We start from the raw sequence: 24,926 nt of genomic DNA, 5'->3' as shown, positions 1-24,926 counted from the left end.
TAAAAATATGAGATGAATCACAAGTTTATACACTAGCAAATTAATTAGAAATCTCCTTTTAATTCTCACAAATTTATGACAAAATGAAGATGTGATTCATCTAGAAATGGATCCAGTTAATTTAGGACAGAACTCACCTGTTGAAAAGGTAATCTGTTGAACAAAAGTATGACAAGTTTAGTTCAGTGCCTTTAATGGAAGCTGAAGTCGCATGTTGAAGCTGCGACACGCCTCGGCATCTGTTCTTTTTTTGAGGTTAACACATGACTTGGTGTACATCTTAACACATTTCTTCAAATATGGACTTCAACTACTTTCCAGTGTTTTTTTATTATTTACAAATGAATACATATTTTTCCAAAAGTAATGCATTTTGTAAATTTTCAAGCAATGTTAGGATTCTTTGGCACCCCACAGCCTGGAAGCATACTTGCTCAAACCCACAGAATTGTAATAACCAAATAAAAATGGAATCCCTAAAGCCAATGTTGTGAAGTCTTAGACCTGCTTTTGTACACAAAAGAATGAAAGGAAACTAGTAGTAGACCTCTCTGATCTTGGCTTGGAGGTTGTCACACGTCTTCTTGGCGTCTCCCAGCAACATGGAGGTGTTCGGTTTGTAGAAAATGGGGTTATCCACTGCTGCGTAGCCCACTCCCAAGGTACGTTTCATCACAATGACCTGTGGTCAGATAAATGTGTTTAAGCCGTCTGGTTTTATTACGCAGATAATCGCGTACAGTTTTCATTTAAAGCTCATTTGAACAAACCTGTTTGGACTTCCACACTTCCAGGACCGGCATGCCAGCGATGATGGAGTTGGGATCCTCTTGTGCTGCAGAATTCACTGTGTCATTCGCTCCGATGACCAGAGTCAAATCTGTCTCTGTGGATCATAAACATTTACACTTTATGTACAAGATGAATGAACAATCAACACCAGCACCGCACCCATCTGCCTCTGTCATAAGCAGAACCATGTGTCCCAGATGGCATGCCGGTTGCTAAGAACACAATAGCTGTTGTCCCAATAACAGGGCATGTTTCAGTATCTGTGCAAACACAGGCCCGCTCCAAGCGCAGACGAAGCCCGGACGTGTTTAATACACAAAATCTGATCTAGTAATTATCTGGTAATTCTATCCAGCCAAAGTGATAACCCATCAACAATAAATATAGCTGTTCTCTAATTCGTTTAAGAAATCTTGCCTGGAAAGTCGTCGTTGATTTCATCCATCTCCAGAACCACGTCATAGGGAACACCAGCTTCAGCCAGCAGGACATTCAACTGGCCGGGCATGCGTCCTGCCACCGGGTGGATCCCAAACCTGGAAGAGAGCACACAGACAAACCGTTGAGGTTAAAATTCAACATTTCCTCATGGACTAATTTGAAAATTTAAACAGAATTGAGAAAGCTGTAATAAATTAGTACAGGAACTCACCGGACTGTCTTCCCTTGTTCTCTCAGCATTTTCACCATATCTGCAATTGGGTACTGGGCTTTGGCTGCACACAGACCCCAGCCTAAAACAGCCACAGGAAAAAGCTATTAAAAAGCATTTTGCATATTAAAGGAAATCTGTGATCCAGCATGACAATAAATCTTCATCCTTCTTTTATTCCTAACTACTTCAAGATTTTAAGTTCCGACATTCTGCACCTAAATCCCAGCATTTCCATCAGAATTTGTGTTTTTAGGAACATCCACTCAAGCTGGGAGAATCTGGGACCCCTGCGTGCAAAGAAGCACTTTTCCTGCATAACCCTGAGTTCACCCTGATGGACAAGCACCTCAGAGTTCAGCGTTATCCCTCAATGAGTTTTTCTGATGCTAGTCACTCATAATCTGTATCTTATAACTCCCCAGACATCCATAGCCTTCTTTTTCTTCACTGCCGTGCTTTGTTGACAGCACATGGAGAAGTCTTGGCTCTGGATTCAAAGCTCCAATGACTTTTCACCATTTTTTAATGAAACCCGTATGTTGGACCACACAGCTGTCCTCGTATTGTCCGGGCCCATTGGAAAACAACAATCCTGGTATCCAAGATACAGAGAGAGGGGTTCCTCTTGCCCAAGCTGCTAAACAACAACAAAAAAGCAGACTTTCTAAAGTTACTAAATCAGCATTGTGGTCAGTGGCAGACCGCAGTGTATACCTGTTGGTCAACATGAATTTAACCAGCTGCTTATCCCAATCATTCGAGCTTTTCCATAACTTCTATTTTTACAAGAGTCCTCAGATTCAACATCAGAACATATTTGGACTCGCTGCTGGAGATCCAACCTATCCAGTAATGAGATGATTTGTCGTTGTTGTTGTGGTCTATCTTAAGCTTCATTTATAAATTCCATTTTTTTGGCAGGGTTTCAAGGGAAGTGGTCTCCTTTTTTATGTTTTTAAAGATCATTTTTCAAAGATTTTTAAATTATTGTTCTGAAATTGTCCAAAAACATGTAAAGCTGTCATTTCTAATTCACTCATTTATCCCTTTTTTTATACCAATTATTCAGGAGCTGGCCACTGTGACAACAGCCACAAAGCCTGATCCATCTCCCTTCACTGTTACTGACACCGAGTTCTGCGTTTAACAATCCTCTTAAAGGGGTATTTCCAAAATACCTGTAGGTTCAAATATCCATGCACCAAATGCCCTCATCACATCAGATGGTTTAGTTTGATGTGGAGGAGATGTAACTCTGAGCCTAACGACTGCAACCACAAAATCTGTTAATGAAGTTCTGAACGATGATGAAGGGCAGCAATGGTGGAGGAGTTCAACCATTGGCTGTTGGTAGACTATCACTGGACAGTGTGACCTCTTGTATTCCAAATACTGGTTCCAAGATTAATCCTATTTTTTTATATTTTTTCTTCATTGCAAGTTATTCAAGTTGTAAGTTTATCAATCAGATGCTTCTGTCAGGAAGGGCATCTGGTATAAAAATCTCAGCCAAAAACCACCTTCTCAAAGCAGAGAAAGATACTTTGCTGTGGCGACCCGTGAAGGGATAAATCGAAAAAAAAGCATGTGGTGCCTGCTGGTCTATACGTCCGACGTTCGAAACTTGATTGACAGATTTTCCTGAGCATTCTTTCAAGTGGACGAGGTTTGGACTTCCAACAAGCTGACTCCTGGTTGGTAAGAGTGGTTGCCATAGAAATGTTGACTCAGACCAATCACTGCCAGGGCCTACTGAGATTGTCTGGCTTCAACATTGCGGCGTCCAAAAAAAAGTAAACTGTTTTCTATGGGTGACGTCAAACTCGCTCTGTCCAATTCTCTTATACAGTCATTATGTTCTACTGAAAGTAAGTCTAACTAGCAATAGAAAATCTACTTATACAGGTTCAAAACGGCATGGGTCAAAAGTCATTGTACCGCCACATTCCTGAGGCACCTCCCACAGAATACAGCACAGGACATCCCATCCTCCACTCATTTATCAACTATTTTAGAGTCACTTTCCATGGACACAAGCCATTCTACTATTTAAATGCTCCTACATCTCTTTAAGGCACAAGCACACAATTCAGAACCATAGACACAGATTTCCTCTTCACTTGTTTTGTGAATAAAGTTTCATTGTTTTAATTATACCAGAAAAAAATTGTGAGCTGAAATAAATGACTTCTCAGACTACTAGGCTCAATGGCCTTGTGGGAGAGTGTCCAACATCAGACCAACCTGAGACTGGATGATTGTGAGTTCAAATCTACACCCGAGTCATACTAAAGACTCTAGAAGTGGAACCAAATGTTTCTCTGCTTGCCATTCAGCATTGAGGGGTTGGATGGGGGGGTTAAACCACCAAGTGGTTCCAGAGTGTGACTGTGTCTGCGCCTCACCACTCTCACAAGGGATGGGTCAAATGCTAAGAACAAATTTCACACACCTAGGCATGTGACATCTAAACTTGACTTAAACTTTTCAGCTTCCTGCAGAGAACCTACCTGGTGTGATGATGATGCTGTTGGCTTCTTTGATGATGTCGATGGTCTGGTCAACATTGACCTCAGTGTGGGTGCCAACAATCTCCATGGGCTTTCCACCAGCAGTGGAGGTGGTGCCGTAGCCCCCCAGGATCACATTGGGTAGGGATCGGTTCATCGCCTCAAAGACAAAGGCAAATGTTTCAATCGCCTTGGTTCAAACACGCTGCAGGGAAGGCGCAGGTACTCACCACACACATGATGTATGAAAGGATTGCACCGGAGGAGCCAATCAGGGCTCCCACAATTGTCATGAGGTTGTTGTCGAGCAGGAAACCTTCAGCGCAGAGAGCCCAACCTGAGTAGCTGTTCAGCACAGTAATGACCACGGGCATGTCAGCGCCGCCAATGGCTGCCGTCAGTGTTACACCCTAAGGAAGGACAAATTGTACCAAAAAAGCCAAAACAATTTTTTTCCCATTTTACCATACCATTCCAGAATGTAAAAAGGTTTTATCTTATGTGTACAAGTTAAACAAAAAGTAAGTATGCATTTACTCAGTATATATGTGTACATGACAACTTAAGCAGACAAAACAAATAGCTTTGGATACATGATAAATAGAAATACGGTTAAGTGTTTATTTTAACCTAAATGAGCATGTTTGTGTTCAAAAACTGAAACAAGGAAACTCATTTCATTATTTCGAGACTTTAGGGGTTCCATACTTTTAAACAATACTTAGAACAGGGGTCCCCAAACTACAGATCCGGCCCGCCTCAACATTTGACCCAGCCCCCTAATAATATCAGAGACCCATGGTTTTTATATATATTGTATTTATAGGTTTAATTTTTGAAATTTGTTAGTATTTTTTTCTGTGAAGATTACAGAAAGGGATCATCAATATTTGGTTATGTGTAGCACTCTGAAAAAACATCCTTTGTTTATGCTTAGGCACACCCCGTTACATTTTTCTGTGAGTCTAAAATGCAACCCTGGCTCCACATAAGAGAAGAAAACAGTCTTGTGGCCCTCACAAGAAAAACATTTGGGGTTCCCTGACTTAGAAGACAGTGTAAAGTTCCCTTTCAACAGTTTCTTTGATTTAAATCTGAGTTCAAGCTCCTGTCTATGTTTTTTTAATGATTTAAATGAATTATCTTTAAAGTTTCCTGAACTTACCATAACAGTTGAAAGCCCAGACACTCCGATCAGACAACCCATCCCAGTGTTGTAGCTGGAACTGAGCATAAAGGGAACCATCCCTCCCATGGATGCTGCCATCAGACCTGCGTTCATCATATGTCGACCAGGCAGCAGCAGCGGGGCAGAGTTAAGGATTCCTACCATCAAAAAGCACTTTAGGAAAACCAGACATGGCTTTTCTTTTTCCCTAGAGCGGAATATCTTTAAATCCCTTGGTTCTTTTGTGGAGGCCTTTGACTTTACTAAACTGTGTGAGAACCGCACAGTTCCTATCTGGGATCTACATGACCAGTGCTCCCTTTGATCAGTCTGGGTTTAATGTAAACTGAAGGCTGCTGACATGTCAATGCAGTAACAGACTCCTGCCTGTTATTTTTACAGGATTCAGATGGAAGAAAGCGACAGAGTAAGAGGAGGTATAGCTTAGTGTGTTTACATAAGACTTCTGGCTGCTGATGGTAAAACGCAGCAATTACCTTGAAGCTTTCCGTAGGCCACCAGCGATCCGCTGAAAGTGACACCCCCGATGTACGTGCCTAGATAAGCCACGGTCTTGAGGACGCCAGCAGCCGGGTGGGTGTCCAGGTGGGGGAACTCAATCATGAACTCAGCTACGCAGGTGAGAACCGCCGCCAGCCCCACAAGGCTGTGGAAGGCCGCCACCAGCTGAGGCAGATCTGTGATTTCAATGCGCTTGGCGATGGTGAGGCCTGCAGCCAGAGCACGAAGATCAACCCAAAAGACGAGAGAGAAAAACAGAGTTGCCTCTTGAGGCTAAGACAAATCCCAGAAACAAACTTATCATGCACTTTCACTGACTGCGAAAATCATTTGAGTAAAAGCTAAAGAGCTAATGGTTACACTGCAAGCATGTGTTTTCTATCACAGTGCCTGGTTTCTAATGAGCTGTAAGGTAAGTATTTAATTATGTTTCCTGAAAGTCATAGTTACACTAAGCAAATCCCCATGCACCTCTGTCTGCCTGTGCATTTATGTTGATTACAGCATCATTTATTATCCTGATTGGTAAACTGGAAAGATTGATGCTCTGTTATGAATCACCAAAAACATTTACTCCTCAAAAGCCTGGAGGAGATACATGAGAAGTTATTAAGAGATAACTCATTCCTGATGGTCTTCCGCTTCTCCAAACAATCTGTTGCACTTCAAAAAAAGGAATTCTCAGAGTTGAATTTCTTTTAAAGTGGAAACTGAACAACTGAGATGCTTGTATGTCAAAAAAAGTATTTTTCTAGGAGTCAGATGATACTTATTTATGACTAATGATAAGCTTTACAAATGGAATAACACATATTGGTGCCATCTACCTAAGGTTCCCCCGGTGGCCATGGCCAAAGACATCTGAGAGAGCAGCTCTGGAGAGGGTTTGAGGGCACCGATGGTGGCCGCCAGGCCTCCTGCCACACCCATCATGCCGAGGGCATTCCCCAGACGAGAAGTGCTTTGAGTGGAGAGGCCGGCCAGAGCGCCGACGCAGCACAAGCCTGAGCCCAAATACATCATCTGAGGGCGTGAGGATGAAAACCATTATACGTCAAGTCGTTAAATATACAGTTCTAAAATCAATTCAAATTATAAAAACATACTTAATGCTAGAATAAACTACAGACATCTACACAAGTGAAAAAAAAACAGTTTGAAATTTTGAAGTATCATGCAGACATGACAGTTATGTAACTGTTCCGATCCAGCCCACACAGATAAACACTGGAAACACGAGCCACATCCTCCTCAGCTAACCCACATCTATCATCTACACTCACTGGCACTTTACAGGCACACCTGTCCAACTGCATATCTCTAATCAGCCAATCACATGGCAGCAACTCAATGTATTTAGATATTTAGATATTCATGATCAAGATGATCTGCTGCAGTTCAAACGTAGCATCAGAATGAAGAAGAAAGGGGATTGAAGTGACTCTGAATGTGGCATGGTTGTTGGTGTCAGACGGGCTGGTCTGAGTGTTTCAGAAACTGCTGATCTACTGGGATTTTCACCCACAACCATCTCTAGGGTTTACAGAGAATGGTCAGAAAAAGTTTTGTAAGCAGAAATGGCTTGTTGATGCCAGAGGTCAGAGAAGAATAGCCAGACTGGTTCATGGTGACAGAAAGACAACAGTAACTCAAACAACCACTGGTTACAACCGAGGTCTGCAGAACATTATCTCTGAACAAGTCCAACTTTGAGGCAGATGGACTACAGCAGCAGAAGAAAACACCAGGTATCACTCCTGTCTGCTAAGAACAGGAAACTGAGGCTACAATTCACACAGGATCACCAAAACTGAACATAGAAGATTGGAAAAACGTCGCCTAGTCTGATGAATCTGACATTCAGACAGTAGGGTCAGAATTTGGCATCATCAACATGAAAGCATGGATCCTGCCTTGTATCAATGGTTCAGGCTGGTGGTGTAATGGTGTGAGGGATATTTTCTAGGCACACTTTGGGCCTCTTTGTACCAATTGATTATAGTTACAACAACACAGTTTAGTTGCTGACCATGTCCATCCCTTTTTAATCACAGTCTACCATCCTCTGATGCCACTTCCAGGTCATAAATCTGGAATCATCTAAGACTGGTTTCTTAAAAATGGTTCACTGGACTCAAATGACCTCCACCATCACCAGATCTCTTCCCAATAGATCAGCTTTGGGATGTGGTGAAACGGGAGATTCATATCATGAATGTTCAGCTGATAAATCTGCAGCAACTGCCTTTTCAGTGCCTTGTTGAGTCTATGCCAGGGAGGATTAATGCAGTTCTGAAGGTAAAAGGGGTTCAACCAGGTACTAACTAGGTGTATCTCATAAACTGTCTGATGAGTGTTAGTCCAGTGAGAAAAAAAATGCTGATCTTGTCACCTGCTCAATGTTGTACCCAGCTGCAAGGGATGCTCCATATCCTCCAACAAATGCAGCTCCAGGCAGAGCGTACAGGTAGTTGTACTCAGGGGGGTCAGTGGGACGCTTGAACATGTCCAGCATCCTCTGGGTGATCAGGAAACCGCCTGCAATGGACAATCACGACCATTTGCATGACCTGGCATTAAGACCCTCCACAGGTGGGTTTGTTACCTGCAATGTTGATGGAAGAAACAAAGGCAGCAGCCAGAGCAAGAGTCTGTGGGAGGCTGGAGGGTGTGAGACCCCCACCCATCAGAACCAGACCCCCGACTGCAGTCAGACCTGAGAGAAGACAGAGAAGGCATTAAAAAAAAGACAGAGAAGAGAAAACAACAAATTACTTCAAATTCCCTCCTAACCTGAGATGGCGTTGGTGACGGACATTAGAGGGGAGTGCAGAGCAGGAGTCACCCCCCACACAGTGTGGTATCCCACAATTCCTGCCAAACCAAAGGTTGTGACCATCTGAGTGAAGGCAGCATTGGGGGAGATGATGCCCAAAGCCAGACAGGTGGAGACTCCTGTGGTGAGGAGACAGGATTTGGTTATAATTGGATCGTTACTTTCTCATCTTCTGGGAAAAAGTCGACAGATTAGTCGTTTTAGGTTCTATATTAGAACTAATAGTCGCTTTTCTACAACAGAGTACTAGGGCCACCGTGAAAGGAAAAAAAACACATTAATATACAAGAATAAACTCGTAAAAATATGAGAAAAAAAGTCATAATTTTACAAGGAAAAAGCCATGCCTTTTCAAAAACAACACTTGTTGTGTGAGACTTCATCCATTTTATATGCCAACTAAATCCTTTAGTTTAGACTTTAGTACATCATGGGAATCTATGTGCTGGGATGAATTTGCACCTCTGCATTTATACTGCCAATGGAATAAATGGTGCTTTCATCGGATATCCACTCCTCGTGGGTCAAGAATCTTCTTTAGAAGAGACCCAGTTTCCTGCAAACTTTTTATAATGTTCCTATACTTATAGGAAAACAATGTTGACTCACTAAATTCACTTAGTGTTTCCTTATTTGTGAATCCAATGCTGAAACACAATATTGCTTCTTTTTTTTGTTGTTTTTATTTTCCTTGGTAAACAGCCTTTTACCTTCAAAAATATATTACTTTAATCTTATAAATTCTCAATTTATAATTTAAGAAATTATAACTTTATTATGGTAAAATATTGACCTTTTTAACTCAAACTTTTACAGGGTCACTCTTGCAAAACATTTACTTTTTTTCATAATTTTACAACTACATTCTCATTATATTACAACTCTCATAATTTTACTGCTTTACTTTCATAAAACAGCGTCTACAAAATACAGAAAATAAATTTAAGACCTTTTTAAGATAATTCAAAACCAAGTTTAAGACCAGAATATAAAACATCCAAACACTAAATAATCCCTAAATGACCACAATTATTAAATTAGATGTAAAGTAAATACTTTTATTGTTATTATTAGTTAAATACTTATAATTCTTATTACAATGTATATTTTACTTATTAGTTACTAAAGTATTTATTTCACAGCTTGTTTCACACCAATGTGCATGAGTTTTATTTTAATTAGCTTCATTAGGTCAGGTTAAACAGTTTTTCTTTTTTATTTAATTTTATGGTTGCAGTATCACTCCACCAGGAAAAAAAACTGCAGCAGATTGTAGCTAATTCCATTGATATAAATTTCCTCTGAATGACTTTTTACGTGCGCAGTAAGAATCTGCAGTTTTAATTCTTAACTCTGTTTCGTTTTTGTCTTTTTTCTCTCTCGACCTTTTAGTGACGTCACATTATGTTGACAAGATAAAAAATTCAAGATCTATTCACACAGAAATTAGGACAATTTAATACATTTTAAAGGCTTATTTCAGTTCAATTAAATGTAAGACTTTTTAAGGACATGCGGTAACCCTGTAAATTTAAAACTCTGTTCTTATTATTACACCTTATTCTTCTAAATATATTCATTTAATTTTAATAGTGGCCACAATACTCATACTTTTCCAAAGATGAAACTATTAACTTTTATATAGAGAAATGTTTGTTTTGTTTTCCTCATAGTAAAATTGCACAATTTCTTAATGCAAAATAAATTGCTTTGAGATAAAAACAAAACAAAATAGCTGAGAGCTCAACAAAAAAAAAGCTTAATTCAGGGTTCAATATTCAAACTTCAAGTAATTTTGATGGTTACTTGAAACTCCATAAATTAAACTTCAAAGTAAAATAATAAGCAAAATGAAAAACAAAAATCTCAAAAAGTAAAAAAGTTCACTTATGTACATGTATTGCTAATTTTTGCACATTTCTTATCAACTTAAAATATGAACATAAAATATGATGGGAATGTCATTTTGTGCGTTTGGTGGGTCTGACCTGCAGTGTAGACAGAGGCAGAGGTCATGGTGCGCTTGAACGGAGAGACCGCTGCAGCTTTTTCTGCCTCCAACTCTGCAACTGATTTCTGTTTGACCGGGGGCGGCGGGGCGGTTACAGGGAGGGGGGCTGGGAACATGTTTTTGCCCTCCTGGATGTGCCAGAAAAACACAGAACAGGACCCGTCTGAGAACACAGAGCGTGTGGACGGATTCTGTGCGTGACAAGAACAGAGCGAGGCTTTCGCACAGCAGGAGGCTTCAGCTCGAGGTACGGAGCTCCGAACACAACGTGACGGACGGCGCAGCAGATCAGACTGTACAAACATCAATCGTGAACCATTTAGCAATGTTTCAGACAAATGAGAAAAGCTCCTTTGGACTGGAGAGAAAGCGATACGTCCTGCTGAGGTTGCATGCCTTCACTGTCATAAACAATACGTCAAAACCATAACTCCTTGAGAAGTATAATTTGAAGTGATCAGGATGTTCCTGCAGGAACTGCTGCCAGCTGGAATTGGTTTTTAAGTCCTCATTAGGCCCAGGATCTCGGTTTGACAGAACCTGATGGATCACTTTGAGGAGGAATAGATGCCAGCAGATGTGAGGCAGGAGCCCATAGACTTTCACAGAAAACACAAACAAACCTGCATGACGAGAGTGCCACGGATGACGTGTCCGATTGTTCCATAGTCGAAGTTGTCTGTGGGCTCGTAGTGGAAGTAGTCCTTGTCTGGACTGATGGCCTTCAGCAGCTTCAGGATGTTGTTTGAATACAGAGTGCTGGCCTGAGTGGCCATGCGGCTGGGAAGGTCCGTGTAGCCAATGTGCGTTACTCCCTGTTCATTAAAAAAATAAAAATTAAATTAGACATTTGATAGTCTTTATCAGGATTGATACAACAAATAAAAATATTGCTGTGGTCTCACCTTATAAACATACAGCTCTCCGGGCTTTGTGGTCTCGATATTACCCCCAGCTTCAGCAGCCAGATCCACCACGACTGAGCCGTCCCTCATCGAATCCACAAAGTCCTTCTTAATCAGAATGGGAGCCTTCCTTCCTGTACGGAGTCAAATGCAGTAAAAAAAATATTAGTAATTGAAAGATTTTCTTTTTGCAAACAGTTCAACAACATCTCCACCAAAAAAATAAAATAAAATAAATAAACTTTAAATATTCAGAGGCAAGTATTGACAACATCTCCAACAACTTCAGTTACAAATCTGTTTTAATCTTGGAATTTTTTTTAAAGAAAGGAAACTCCTAAAAACCTGCAACAGATAAGTAATTTAGCATGATTCCTCTCCTCCTCTAGAGTTATAGTACTATTATGGAACACTAAAGTGTAAAGGAGGGCTGCGCGGTGGTGCAGTGGTTAGCGCTCTTCCTCACAGCAAATTCTCCCCGTGCAGACGTCGGTTTTCTCCGGAGACTCCGGCTTCCTCTCACTGTCTAAAATCATGCTTCATAAGTTATTCGGTTACTTCCAATTTTTCCCTAGATATGAATGCAAGTGCGTATTAGTGTATGATTGAAGCCCTGCAACAGATTCCAGTGATCCAGACAGGGACAAAACAGGTTTAGAAAATGAATGAAAGAAAAACAAACAAACAAATAAAGTAAAAAGGGGAATTAGGTTGTTATCAGAGTTCATGTGAAACAAGAAAATAACATAAAAAGTGGCTCCAAAAAGCTACAAACATTTATTAAAGGCGCTTACATTGATTTCCAGTTTGACCACTAGAGAAGAACTTAAAACTTTTCTCCTAAAACTGTAAATTGCGGTTTGTCTGCAACAACAGTTTAACAAGTAATTCTACCTTTGTGGCAATGTGATCTTTCTATAAAAGTAATGGTTGCTCCATAAAATTATGCAAAACTTTTGAGTAAGAATAGGAGGTTAATTTAGTATGTGGTGACTATTTTTTTTACACACTGAAATCACAAAATCTTCCTTTAAATATATCAAATAAAACGTGTATTATTTGAAATACTACATCAACTCTTCCACTATTTAATTTTTAGCTTTTTATTACAGGAAAAAAACAAGTAATTTTGCATGACTTGCTGATTTTTTTTGGTTAAAGACACACTCCGATAAAAAACACATTTTGGCGTTTTTAACGTGTTCTTGTGGGATTTTTCTCATGATTGAGTACATGTGTAAAGAAAATTAAACTCAAAATTGCATGTCTGAGTTTTTCTTAATTCAAATCGTTATGAATCAGGAGCAGACAAAAAAAAGCTGTGACGTTGAAGCTAATACTGTAGGCCATAAGCTCCCCGCTCTGCTCCATTCTGATGCATCCACTTGTAGATGTTTACATCCATGTACGTCTTCATTTTCCTCATCTGGGCTGACATCTGGCTCAAAATTGTACAGCTGGATAATACTTGATATTTTTGTAATGTTAGGTTGGGGGTGTGAGGGGCTGCAAGCTAGCAGGAGAGTAAACGGATGATGGGAAATGGGGGTTCCACTTACAACTCAGAGGCAAATAAACTCATGCAGCGCTGCCAAAACTATGTCCTAGAAAATGATACTTTTTTTTGGCTAAAAATGCCATAATTATAATTAAAAAACCCACTAGGAACTTATTTAACAGTAGATCAAAAGCTGATCAGAGTGGGACTTTAAGCATTTCCACTTAACGAAGTTCTGGCAAAAAAAAGGTCAAGTGAAAACTCAAGCAGTTTTGGCATCAGCGGTAAAATATTATAATATGAAAGAAAAACATACCATTTATCACTATAATAAATCAATTTTGTATGTTTTACTTGGTTTGGAAAACCACCGTGTGATGAGGTTTGAAACCGTTCATCTTGAGGATAAAAGAGCCAGAAGCTTTCAGTGCGACTGACCTGGAATCAGGGCCGTGCTGATTACGATGTCGACTTCTTTGCACTGCTTTGCGAAGAGGGCCATCTCTGCCTCAATAAACTCTTTTGACATCTCTTTGGCGTAACCTCCAACCCCCTCGCCAGACTCTTTGATCTCCACTTCCAGAGGCTCTGCCCCAAACGACTTGAACTGCTCCAGAGCTGCTGGCCTGACAGCCAAGAAACAGTCCGCTTTTCGTCAAATAACCAAATCCATCAACACCGAGTCTGCAGTCTCAAATGAAACGCGCTCTTCCTCTTTCATCTCGTACCTGGTGTCAAACCCCCTAACGATGGCTCCCATTGACTTGGCCGCCCCCGCCGCTGCTAAACCAGCCACTCCGCCTCCAATAACCAAGACCTGTGGGAAAACATCCCAGCACATAGTCCACACCAAGCGTTTGATTTGTACATGAAAGCATTGACAGAGCTGCCACATACCTTAGCAGGCGGTACTTTTCCAGCCGCGGTGATCTGCCCGGTAAAGAACCGGCCAAAGTGGTTGGCAGCCAAAACAACAGCCTTGTACCTGCAAAATGTAAAACCCAACTCTCGTTTTCTCACATTTTTGCGGGTATGAATCTGTAAGGATCTGGATGCTTCGTTACCCAGCGATGTTAGCCATGGAGCTGAGAGCATCGTAGCCCTGAGCGATGGTCACTCTGGGCACCTGGTCCATGGCCAGCACATTGCTCTGCCTCTCTGACAGCTTCGCCATGAGCTCCGGGTTCTGGGCTGGGTAGATGAAGCTCACCAACGTGGACTTGGGCTTCAGCAGATCCGCTTCGCTCAGGCTGGGGGCTCGGACCTGAAGCCAGAACAAAGTCATCGTAAAGACGATAGACACAATCGGACGTGATCAACAGATAAATGACAGCTACAACCTTCAGGACCAAATCGGAGCCGAGAGCTCCCTTCACGTCGGTAATGGTGGCCCCTGCATCTCGGTACTGCTGGTCAGAGAACTTGGACTCATCTCCAGCTCCACTCTCAACCTGAACCTTGAAGCCCTGTTTGACCAGCGCCTGAACACCAGCAGGAGACAACGCCACGCGACGCTCGCTCGGCGCCGTCTCCTTGGGAACTCCAACCACCAGGTCCTTGTAGGGCACGCCTGAACACACAAATAAGCCAAGGCAATCCTACACATCTTTAGAAAACACAAACCAGAAACGATAGGAAATAGTTGTTTGGTTTTTAGGCCACAGCACACGAGAGCACATGCATGCTGGGACAGCGTGGCCCGGAGCGGCGTCAGGTTGCACATTTCTCTCCGTACATGGCGCCGTGACCTCTCCGTCACGGTGACATAATTAACAGGTGATTGGCGCACGGCCACCACGAGTACACAGACGGAGGGCCGGACTGAAAACTGAAACTTTAAAGCTCTTTGTGTCTCGTAAAATTCTCACGAAACACTCTGCAACAAGTGCTCTGGCTCTCAATAAGCAAACATCTGTCAGCAGACTGGGCCAGGCGGCAGTTTAAAGTTGACATGTCACCTCAAAGTGACCTCTCACTCGCTCTTACATGTTAGCAGCACCTACAGGTCAGCCTGGGAAGCTGCTCCACAACAGCAGCACTATTTTGGGAAACATCTTAAGCAACAGCAGGCAAACTTTAACATTGATTTTTCCACTTCTCACAGGGAAAAAGGGGTGTCCTCAAGCAAACTGTTCTGGTATTGATCAGTAAAATGACAGATCTCTTAAGAGGGTCCTACCTCTGGAAGCCTTTTGGTCCCATAATGCTGGGAAAACCCTGAAATGCCTCCTCCCAAGCGTCTGCTGATGGGCTCTTCTATGGGACAGAACGAGACAGGAGCTAGAGATGGACCGCAGGAGGGTCGACATGTTCACTGAGCGTCCTCCCAGGGGGACTCCTGCTGCCGCTCTACTGTGAACACCAACAAGCAGAGATTGACGACACTTAAACACAGCGTCCGCATCTGCCGTCAGACAACACAGGACATTGTAAGCTCCTCAGTTGAGTCCTAAATCCCAAATGTCCTGGTAGCACACTCGGGCCGTCTAGGAGAGTGACACTTCAGCTCTGCAGGACACACTCCCAGAGGCCCTGGGTTACACTACTGCTGGAGTTATGACAGAGAGGAAGTGTGCCAAGTTTGGCCTGGAGGTGTGAGCAGAGATCAGTGGACATAAATCTCAGATGCAGCACTGCAAAGACAGAGGATAACTCATATGATCAAGACCAATAAATATTAAATATTTGTGCAACAAAAGTGGGTGGAAAGCTGTCACTATTCATTCATTCATTAAATACTCAAATCTTAGATTTCCTGTCAATTCCTTTCTAATAAAAAAGGCTAGGGATGTTATTATTCTTAAACTTGCCTTTCAAATTTTCAAAAAAGGTGTAGATGAAATATTCAACCCTCCCTGAGCAGCAGGGTCACCCGTGAGACGTCCTACCCGAAAACCCCCGCGTCCCCTCGCGCAGACGGACTGACGACCTTCCGCAGTTCCCATATCTTTTGGTATAAATAGAACCCACGTGACTTTTTTAATTTTAAAAGACACTGCTATTGTCAAATGTCGTGTTAATAACCAACCCGTCTGACGAAACAAAGAAACACATTTTAATCAAAGTTGCGAGGAGAATTTCTAAGTCGAAATGTTTTTTGTTATTTTTTTCCCAGGTTGTAGTTACTTGTATGAGCACAAGATGGCAGTATGGAGCAACTACATGTTAGAGACCGACAAAATGTTGGGCAACAATAACCTCTTCCTTGAATTTATTCTATTCATTAGTTTTGTACAAAGAATAGTGTTGTACTTTCTGTAACCTAATAATAAAATTGAGGTATTATTAAAACGGCTGATTTTATCCGCAAGTATTTAGAAAATTGCGTGCGATTTCTAAGAGTAATTTCAAAAATTACAACACAGGAAAACTTTTCAAATAGCTCTTTCAAGTGATATCTACAATTTAAAAAAAATGGGTCCATTCTTAAATAAAATAACATCTAAAAACAACAACAAGAAAATCAAAATGTCCTAGTTGATTTAAATTGGGGTAAATATATTCACAATACAAATAGCCAAATTTGAACAGGTCATTTGTATGCACGTCGGTGCGTTCTTTAAAAGCGTTATCTCTATGAATTATAACATTTTAAATTGAACATCAGTGTTTTTATCCAAATTAAATATTAGATGTTATGTACAGTATTTCAATAGTTTCTCACTCAGACTAGAGGCTTAAATTGGGCTTTAATCGGATTTCGTTACGCAGGAAGCGGTTTTTGTTGGCCAACTGGATTTTTCCGGAACCATGTGGATTTGTAAACATTGGCCACTCGTCTACAGCTAACGCCGCCTTTATGCATGTTTTAACAAGTATAGATTAGTTTTCAGGTGTTTTCTTGTATACCTATATATTACGGTTTTATTATTTTAAAGGACAACTTTAATTGATACTAATGCTAATGATATCTAGCTAGCCGTGGGCCTCTTTGCTAATCTCAACTCTGCAGCTGCAGTGTTATTCCGTTCCCAGAGTCTCATTGGTGTTACCTGATGGACTCTCATCCTCTGAAGCTGCTGGCCGTGGATCCCTCGGACCGAGGTTCCCAGAGGTGCAGGATGGGTCCGGGTTTGATGTCAGCGCTGGGTCTGAGTTTGGGCTCCCCGGTGTTGGTGCATGTTCCCGGGGGGAGCTGCCTGTGCACCGCATGGCCCCGCTCCGACCTGGCTGAAGGATTTCTGCAGATCGACCAAAAGTGTTTTACTCCTAGTTTGATCTCCCCATTCCCTCCACGCCTGAACATAGAAGCAGCTCAGCTCACACCTCTACCCTGCCCCAAACTTCGATGCGTCAAAGTGACCGTGGTTGTTCAGACTATTGGTTTTAAGAAGCACACAGACCGTCAGATTGTTCATGAGATTGTGAAGGACATGCTGAAGGGAATCACTGTCCACAAAGACTTCGTGATCAGCCTGGAATATTTTGATATAGAAATCAAGTATGTTGTAATAGATGGCCTACATCCAGATTCTGCAACCGCTGGATTGATCACCCATAAGACCAGTGTGGAGATATCCAACATCCAGACTGTCAGGCACTTCAAGAGTCAGCAGCAGAAGCAGGAAACCATCCCACTGGGAGGACTGGAGGAGGTCAGTCTACCTGCACTGTAAAATTCACCTCCTTTTAATGCTTTACCTTAACTTCTACCTCTTGTGTAGGTGACTGCGTCCCTGAAGGAGATGCTGCAGCTGCCACTGCTCTATCCAAGAACCCTGAACTCCGTTGGGGTGACCTGTCCTAGAGGCGTGCTCCTGGTGGGGCCTCCTGGGGTGGGCAAGACTCAAATAGTGCGGAAGGTTGTAGGAGAAGTGGGAGCCAGTCTGGTGGCAGTCAGAGGCCCAGAGGTAACAAAAATACTCCCTAATGTCTCATTGGAATAATACTTTTGGGAGGCAGGTGAATCCTACTTAGCTTCATAGGCAAGGCAAGTCTATTTGTATAGCACATTTCATGTACAAAGACAATTCTAAGTGCTTCATGCATCAACTGTAGATTCAAGATCAGAATTGTAAATACACAAGTTTATCATTATTCAAAACATTTCTGTAGTAAACTATGACTGGGTATCACTGCCTTTCAATTTCCAAGATCAGTTGAGAACTCTATTCAATTTTCAAATTCAACATGATTTGATCACAGGGCCATTTATATGTTACTTTATTGTTCCAACACCAATTTTGTGTGATTGTGAAAACTCCTTTCATATAATTGCTGGTTTCAAAGACCCATTCTGTTAAAAAAAATGTATTTTTAGCATGCTCTTGTGGCCTTTTTCTGATTATGGAGGACATATTAAGAAAATTAAATGGAATTTCTGAGTATTTTTTTATTCAAATTGTGTTGAATCAGGGGCAAGCAAAAAACTCGCAGTAAAAGAGCTTATGTGTGCTGCACGGTAGGCCTCATGCTGCCTCACTATTTTGTTGCACCACTAATGTTATGTTGGGGTTGTAAGCTTGCAGGAGAGTGTAAACAGATGGATGATGGGAACTGGGGGCAGGCTTAATCCGTACCAACAGTCCCACCTACAACCCAGAAGCAAATTTCTCATGAAATACTGTAGATCTGCAGAAATTATGTCCTAGAAAATTACACTGGGAAAGCTTTTAAAATATGATATGTCAAGGTTGATTGTAGTGGATCTTCAAGTTAAAATATGTCAGTAATAATAATAAAAATACTTTTTTTTTTAAAGAAACAAATAACTGGTTTATTATCTAAGCTGCATTTTCATAAAAAAATATTCAATTTTGAATAATAATTACTTTAATCCCTACAGCAAGCCAAAAGTTTTGACTAAAATTGGGTTTTATATTTATCAAACCAAAAGACTATATCCTGGTTAACCCTATGAAGTAATACACAGCATCTTAAATTCAGACACAAATATTTACTGAAAATGAACAAGTGTTAAAAAAAGAACAGTCTCTGTTTAAAGTATCAATAGTAAGCAGTGTTAACAGACGGCCAAAAAGTGTTTGCCTTAAAAACTGTATCATTCTTGTTGTTTTTACGTTGACTTTTGGGAAAGCCGCATGTTACAATTGTTTAACTATCTTACAAAGAACTATCTTAATTCTTAAAATGATTCAAATTCTCTTTTCTGAGAGAGGATGCGTGATAGTTAATCACTCTCTATAGTTTTATGATTGTTTGTTTTACATATGGAACGTCTGTAACAACTGATAAATGTTTTCATGCATTAAAAGGAGAAAATCTCTCTGCTCAATAAGCAACAATAATGGGCCATTAACAAAAGAAATACTGCTTTGGTGAACAAAGTTAATGATTTCCTCCACAAACTCTTATTGTGCAAAACAATGAGGTATAATGTTAATGAAAAAAGTTTCACATGGACGTGGAAGTGAGAAATCTTCCTTTGGTCCCAGAAATAATACATGAGGATGAAGCCGTTCAGCAGACTTTTTTTTTTTTTAACGCTCACAACATTAGCGGTTTGTTAAAGTGCAGTTTGTGTGTTCTGAGCCTGTTACCCTGGAGAAATTTGGTTTAGCATGAAACTAGAAATGCATTAGACCCTGCGATTAAGCAACAGAAATCCTGTGCAGATGAAGAATTGCAGAATATTTCACAAGTCCAAAAGTTTCTGAATTTTGCAACAACTGGTCTCCTCCGTGTGGTTTGATTCAATTGCAGACATCAGAATTAAATTGTCATTTTATTTCAACATTTGAAACAAATAAATATCTTTTTGATTTATGTTGGACTAAACAAAACAGTTTTTCACATCATTACATTCATATTTTATTTACTTTTTACACAAGACTTGATGTTTTGGAAAATACATGTGTGGGTTCTCAGACTTCCAAGAATTCAAGCATAAGATATTTTTAGTTATTTATTTTCCAAAGGAAAATAACTCATCCACGGAGCTTGATTTTTTTTTTTGTGTGTGTGTAAAGTTTATGCTTTCGTTCCTTAAAATATTGTCCATTACAGTGAAAATAAATCTCTTTCTGGTTTACAGTTTTCAAACCGATTATTTTGTTGTTGTTGTTAGACAGGTGATGTTAATACTCACAGTTTCTTTATGATAAATTTCACTGGTTATAGTTTTATTATGAAATGTCATATTCTGAGGAAAAGACCTACATGTTGTTAACTCTGGTGGTCTTGGCAGCTGGTGGGGTCGCGGCCAGGTGAGAGTGAGGCGGCGCTGAGAACTGTGTTTGAGCGCGCTCGCGCCGCAACAGAAGACGGCCCCTGCGTACTCTTCCTGGATGAGCTGGACTCGCTGTTTCCGAGGAGAACCGGCTCGTCTGCGCCGGAGAACCGCATGGTGGCTCAGCTTCTCACCCTGATGGACGGAATAGATCAGTCTGACCGCTTCCTCATCGTTGGAGCCACAAACAGACCAGACAGCTTAGACCCGGCGCTGCGCCGGCCCGGAAGGTTTGACAAAGAGGTAGTGTTTTTGTGCTTCTGCAAGTTCACGTTTTTCTGCCTGTAGATTAATCAGACTTTTTGTTTTTTCCTGTAAGGTCATCATCGGTGCCCCCACCTTGACTCAAAGGTTGGCCATCCTAAAGGTTTTGTGTGAGAAGATTCCCGTGAGCCCCACTTTGAACATGGCTGAGCTCGCTCAAAGAACTACCGGATATGTTGGAGCAGACCTGAACGCGCTGTGCAGGGAAGCGGCCATGCACGCTGTGAGAGAAAACGCAAAGGTAACCGCATCAGTTCATCATCAAACCCTAGAAAAAGCACACTACATTTTTAGATCAAAGTTTGATTCTGAGTCAAGCGGCTCAGTCATAGAAATGGAGGAAGAGAGCTGGTATCTGTGAATTAATCAGAACAAATTTTTTTTTTTAATGTGTAAAATAACATTACACAAACAGCAGCACAACCGATTGTGTCATGAATCAGCAGTTTTCTTCACAAATGTTAACAGTCTTTGTCACCATAATAACATCCCTTCTCACTGCTTTATTTCTATCATTTAAACATCTCAGAAAAGGTTTAAACGTTTCAGTTTGCCCAGCTCAAACATATTCTGTCAGACAGGGCCACACTTCTGCCTCCAAAATAATCTGGATTACTGCAACATGACCAGATCTTGGTAGTTCCAAAAATCATTATGGTCCCACTTCTGTGCAATTCACAGCTAAATATATATTTGTATTATCTTAAAATAATTCTGTGTGTGATGGGCTGATTTGCAATAAAATTCTTATCTCTGGAAACATTTGGAGACTGTTTATGCTGTTCTGCATGTAGTTAGCCACTTTATTAATAAATATACTGTTGTTTGGTCTGAATGTTGGTGTTCTATATTAGTGATTTAAGAAATCCCTGTTTCCGGGAACAATTAGGATTGGTCCAGATCAAAGATAGTTTCTTGATTAAATGGTACAACTTTGAACCTGGGATTATTTCAACAATGAACTGTGTTCACTGACAGCTGCTGTTCAAATGTTGGCTGGAAAAGCAATCCAGAAGCTTCAACAGCCGTGTGTTGCTGTTGCCGCCTGAAGGCTGTGAAGATCACATCCGCTCAGTATTGATCTTTAAACCTGTTGGCTGCAAAATATTTCTCCAGAACCTTTAAAGCCATTACTACCACATTCAGCTGTTCACTATTGGTGTTTAAATTTGAAGACGGTCATATTTTTTGGACTATAAGTCGCCCGGAGTAAAAGTCACAGATGCCACAAAAAGCACGATAAGGAAAAAAATAATACTTTATAAGTTACACTTTTGGGATACATTTATTTAACAAATACAGGACCTAGAACAGAAACTTCACCCTGAAAGGCAAATCATAATAAGAATAAATAACAATAACAAACTCTTCAGTATAGTAACGCATTGAGGCTTATTGAATCATGAAACATAGGAGGAATCTAGTTATTAAACTCAACATATGAGCATTATTCAGATAGTATAAAGAACATGCCAACAAGTCAACTAAACTCACTTCAAATCACTGAATTTGTTGAATTCTTCATCCTCTGTGTCACTTTGGAACAATTGCACCTCCTGTCAATAGGAAATACTGATACACACAGTGCCCTCTAGTGGTTTTTGCTATTTATTTTTTAAAAATCACCAATAAGTCATACCTGAGTGGCCAAACTATGCCAAAAAATACAGTTATATTTTCAAGTATTATTTTACAATTTGCTGTTTATTTTACAAGTTTTGTTAGTAATTTTCTGCTGTGCCTCCTCAAGCTCTTATTTTATCTGTTTGTTTTTTCTGTCAGGGTTCAAACGAGCAGAAGGTGGTCATGAAGCACTTTGAGGAGGCCCTGAAAGTGGTGACTCCTTCCTGCCTGCGCAGCAGCGTGGGCAGGACAGACCTCACTCCGGTGCTTTGGGACCACATAGGGGGCCTGGATGAAGTCAAACTCAAACTAAAACAGGTAAATGAAACTGTGGCATTGTTGAAATGACAGCACGTCTATGGTGACATCTTCTTCTTGTGCACCAGAGTATTGAGTGGCCAATGAAACACCCTGAGGCGTTTGTCCGTCTGGGTCTGTCGCGGCCCCGGGGTGTGCTGCTCTTCGGACCCCCGGGGTGTGCAAAGACGACCCTCGTCAAAGCTGCAGCCACCTCATCCAGCTGTGCCTTCCTGTCCGTCAGCAGCGCTGACCTCTACTCTCCTTACGTCGGCGACTCAGAGATAGCCTTAGCTCAGGTCAGGCTTCAAAGGTTTGTGAGCGTGTGCGGCAGGTTTGATTCTTCCTGCTGCTTGGTCCATGCTCCTGTCTGTGCCTCTGCAGCTGTTCCGCCAGGCCCGGGCCTGTGCTCCCTGCATCCTGTTCCTCGATGAGATCGACTCCATGATTGGCTCGCGGTCCACCAGCGAGACACCGAACAGCGTGCAGACACGTCTCCTGTCCGTGCTGCTGAATGAGATGGATGGGGTCGGGGTAAAAACAATCGAGAGGAGAGGGGTGCAGAAGACTCTGCAGGCAGAGGGAACGGCGGCGAGCGGAGCACAGGAAGAGGTCAGAAGAACCATGTCTGAAGCCTTCAGAGTTCAGCACGACGCCTCACCTCATCAGCTGTGTTTTCTCTGGTCCAGCTGGAGTGCCAGGAAGTGTGCAACAAAGGTGTGATGGTTGTAGCTGCAACAAACAGACCAGACTGCTTAGACAGCGCCCTCCTCAGGCCGGGAAGAATGGACCATATTATTTATGTGCCACCGCCTGATCAACAGGTTCATGTCCTATTGAAAACCATAAAATTAACTATAAACGAGTGGAATCACTAAGTTTACTTCCATTTTTTCCATCTATTTGTGTTTAAAGGCGCGGCTGTCCATTTTGAGGGTGTGCACAAAGCGGATGCCCATCTGTGCAGACGTGTGTCTGGAGGAGCTGGCAGAGAAGACGGAACTTTACTCTGGAGCTGACCTGGAAAATCTGTGTAAAGAAGTAAGAACAGTCACAGGCACTGCTGCCAACTAATGTCTGCCAACAAGTATATCATTGGAAAGGGAGTTGGAAGGGAAAAATCATTTTAGTTTTTAAAGTTCCTCTCCAATCATCTTTTGATCCATTGTAAAAGCACTAGCAGTGGTCTTTTATTTATGATTATGCCTTTTTTTTTCTTTTTGGCCAAAATCAAAAAACCTGTGTCATTTTTTGGACATAGTTTTGCAGAGAGGCTGCAATTTATTTGAAATTTGGTTAAGAGCAACTACACCCCCTGTACCATCACCCAGAACTGAGAATCTTCTGTTTACATGCTTTCCTGCTAGCTTACAGCCCCTCACATCCAACCTCACATTACCGGTGCAACAAAAATGGCGAGCAATATCGGAGCCATCCAGCAGGACAGTATTTAGCAGGATGTCAGCTCAGATGTCCGACCCATTTCCCACCCTAATCTCTAACTACTAAAAAAACTATATACTGTAGGACTATCTATTCTCTTTGATTTTAAAGCAATTCGGACACCATGCTCAATTTTTTTTTATTGGCAAATGTGGCGTCACCGATTTCATGGAAGTGAAAATCTAATCAATATGAGCATTTTACAACATCTGTTTGTGACTCCACTGTGTTCCTATAATGAAAATGTTAATGGTTTATTTAAAAATTATATGTAAACACTTTTTTTACAAACATTTTTCAAACGCATGCTCTATGCCATGTAATTCTATGAGGGCACAGCAAATGTACAAAGGAAGGAAGTATATGTTTTTGTTCTTTTTTTAACAGGCTGCTCTTTTGGCGTTACTGGAGGAGAACATGATGGCGACATCGGTCAAGCACGCCCATTTTCTGGCTTCACTCAGCCAGATGAGTCCTTCCCTCACTGCCCAGCAGATCCAAGCTTATCTTAAAACCCCCAGATAACATTAGCCTCATCATTTATGGTTTTCAAATAAACATAGTAAAACTCAGTTTATTGTGTCTGTGTGTTTTTTTTATTCTGTTACTGCACAGATAGATAGGAAGGCCATTTTAAGAGTTTGGGGGAGATTCAGAGTACGTGCATCGCTGTCAGTGTCAAAGACAACTCCTGGTTTGAGTGTTCTCAATATCAAGACACTTTTTAACCAACAGTTTTCCTTGTCATCTGTTGGTCCAACTACACCCAGGTGGTGTCATTTACCAGGTGCCAAAACTGCCAAAACCTCCAGCTCCTGGTTTAAGGATCACAACAAACTCGTCTGACTGAAACCCCAAAAGGTAATTTCTGCAATAATGTAGCAGAGAAGGCGTTGGACTCCAAAGCAAGCGACACAGAAGATGTTCACTGTGAGAGCAACTTTCACAGCATCAGAGAAAAAACAGATCACATTCAAATTAATTTGATCTCTATAGTACATTTTATGTACCTGAGACAGCTCCTGTACATAAAACAGCCCATTCCTCACAGATGCAGTAAAGTAATAAGATAAAAACTTAATAATAAAATTCACAGAAACAAACAAAATAGTAATTAATTTAAGAGATCACCTTTCCTATGAAGCAGAGGTCTGCAACCTGAAGCTCCGGAGACACAACTGCTCTTTGACCCCACCCTTGTGACTTTCTGGTT

The 24,926-nt window shown here is 41.3% G+C and overlaps 2 protein-coding genes across 4 annotated transcripts; one reads left to right on the top strand and one right to left on the bottom strand.

Moving 5' to 3' along the window:
- Positions 1–40: 40 nt before the first annotated feature.
- Positions 41–17,019, bottom strand: LOC112160497 (NAD(P) transhydrogenase, mitochondrial). Of its 3 annotated transcripts, none has more exons than XM_024295065.2 (22): positions 15,708–16,177; positions 15,077–15,249; positions 14,238–14,467; positions 13,962–14,161; positions 13,795–13,882; positions 13,626–13,714; positions 13,336–13,523; positions 11,400–11,533; positions 11,118–11,309; positions 10,472–10,622; positions 8,441–8,602; positions 8,253–8,363; positions 8,040–8,185; positions 6,475–6,670; positions 5,623–5,856; positions 5,123–5,283; positions 4,188–4,367; positions 3,958–4,117; positions 1,445–1,526; positions 1,210–1,328; positions 771–886; positions 41–682 (listed from the first exon to the last, which is right to left on the bottom strand). In XM_024295065.2, exons 2-22 carry the CDS (start codon positions 15,204–15,206, stop codon positions 536–538), a joined length of 3,216 nt encoding a protein of 1,071 aa, XP_024150833.1. In that variant the 5' UTR covers positions 15,207–15,249; positions 15,708–16,177; the 3' UTR covers positions 41–535. The 3 variants fall into 3 exon arrangements, with proteins under 3 accessions (XP_024150833.1, XP_024150829.1, XP_024150832.1); XM_024295061.1 differs by lacking the exon at positions 15,708–16,177 and adding an exon at positions 16,890–17,019 and having other exon boundaries at positions 536–682; XM_024295064.2 differs by having other exon boundaries at positions 536–682; positions 15,786–16,179.
- Positions 16,604–24,285, top strand: spata5l1 (spermatogenesis associated 5-like 1). Its single transcript, XM_024295066.2, has 10 exons — positions 16,604–17,492; positions 17,562–17,747; positions 20,045–20,329; positions 20,406–20,591; positions 22,133–22,291; positions 22,360–22,569; positions 22,655–22,882; positions 22,960–23,094; positions 23,186–23,311; positions 24,101–24,285. Exons 1-10 carry the CDS (start codon positions 16,893–16,895, stop codon positions 24,236–24,238), a joined length of 2,253 nt encoding a protein of 750 aa, XP_024150834.1. The 5' UTR covers positions 16,604–16,892; the 3' UTR covers positions 24,239–24,285.
- Positions 24,286–24,926: the final 641 nt, after the last annotated feature.

Source organism: Oryzias melastigma, linkage group LG3, assembly GCF_002922805.2.
Source record: "Oryzias melastigma strain HK-1 linkage group LG3, ASM292280v2, whole genome shotgun sequence".
Lineage (NCBI taxonomy): Eukaryota > Metazoa > Chordata > Actinopteri > Beloniformes > Adrianichthyidae > Oryzias > Oryzias melastigma.
Note: the sequence above shows the minus strand (reverse complement) of the source record. Positions and strands in the feature narration are given on the sequence as shown.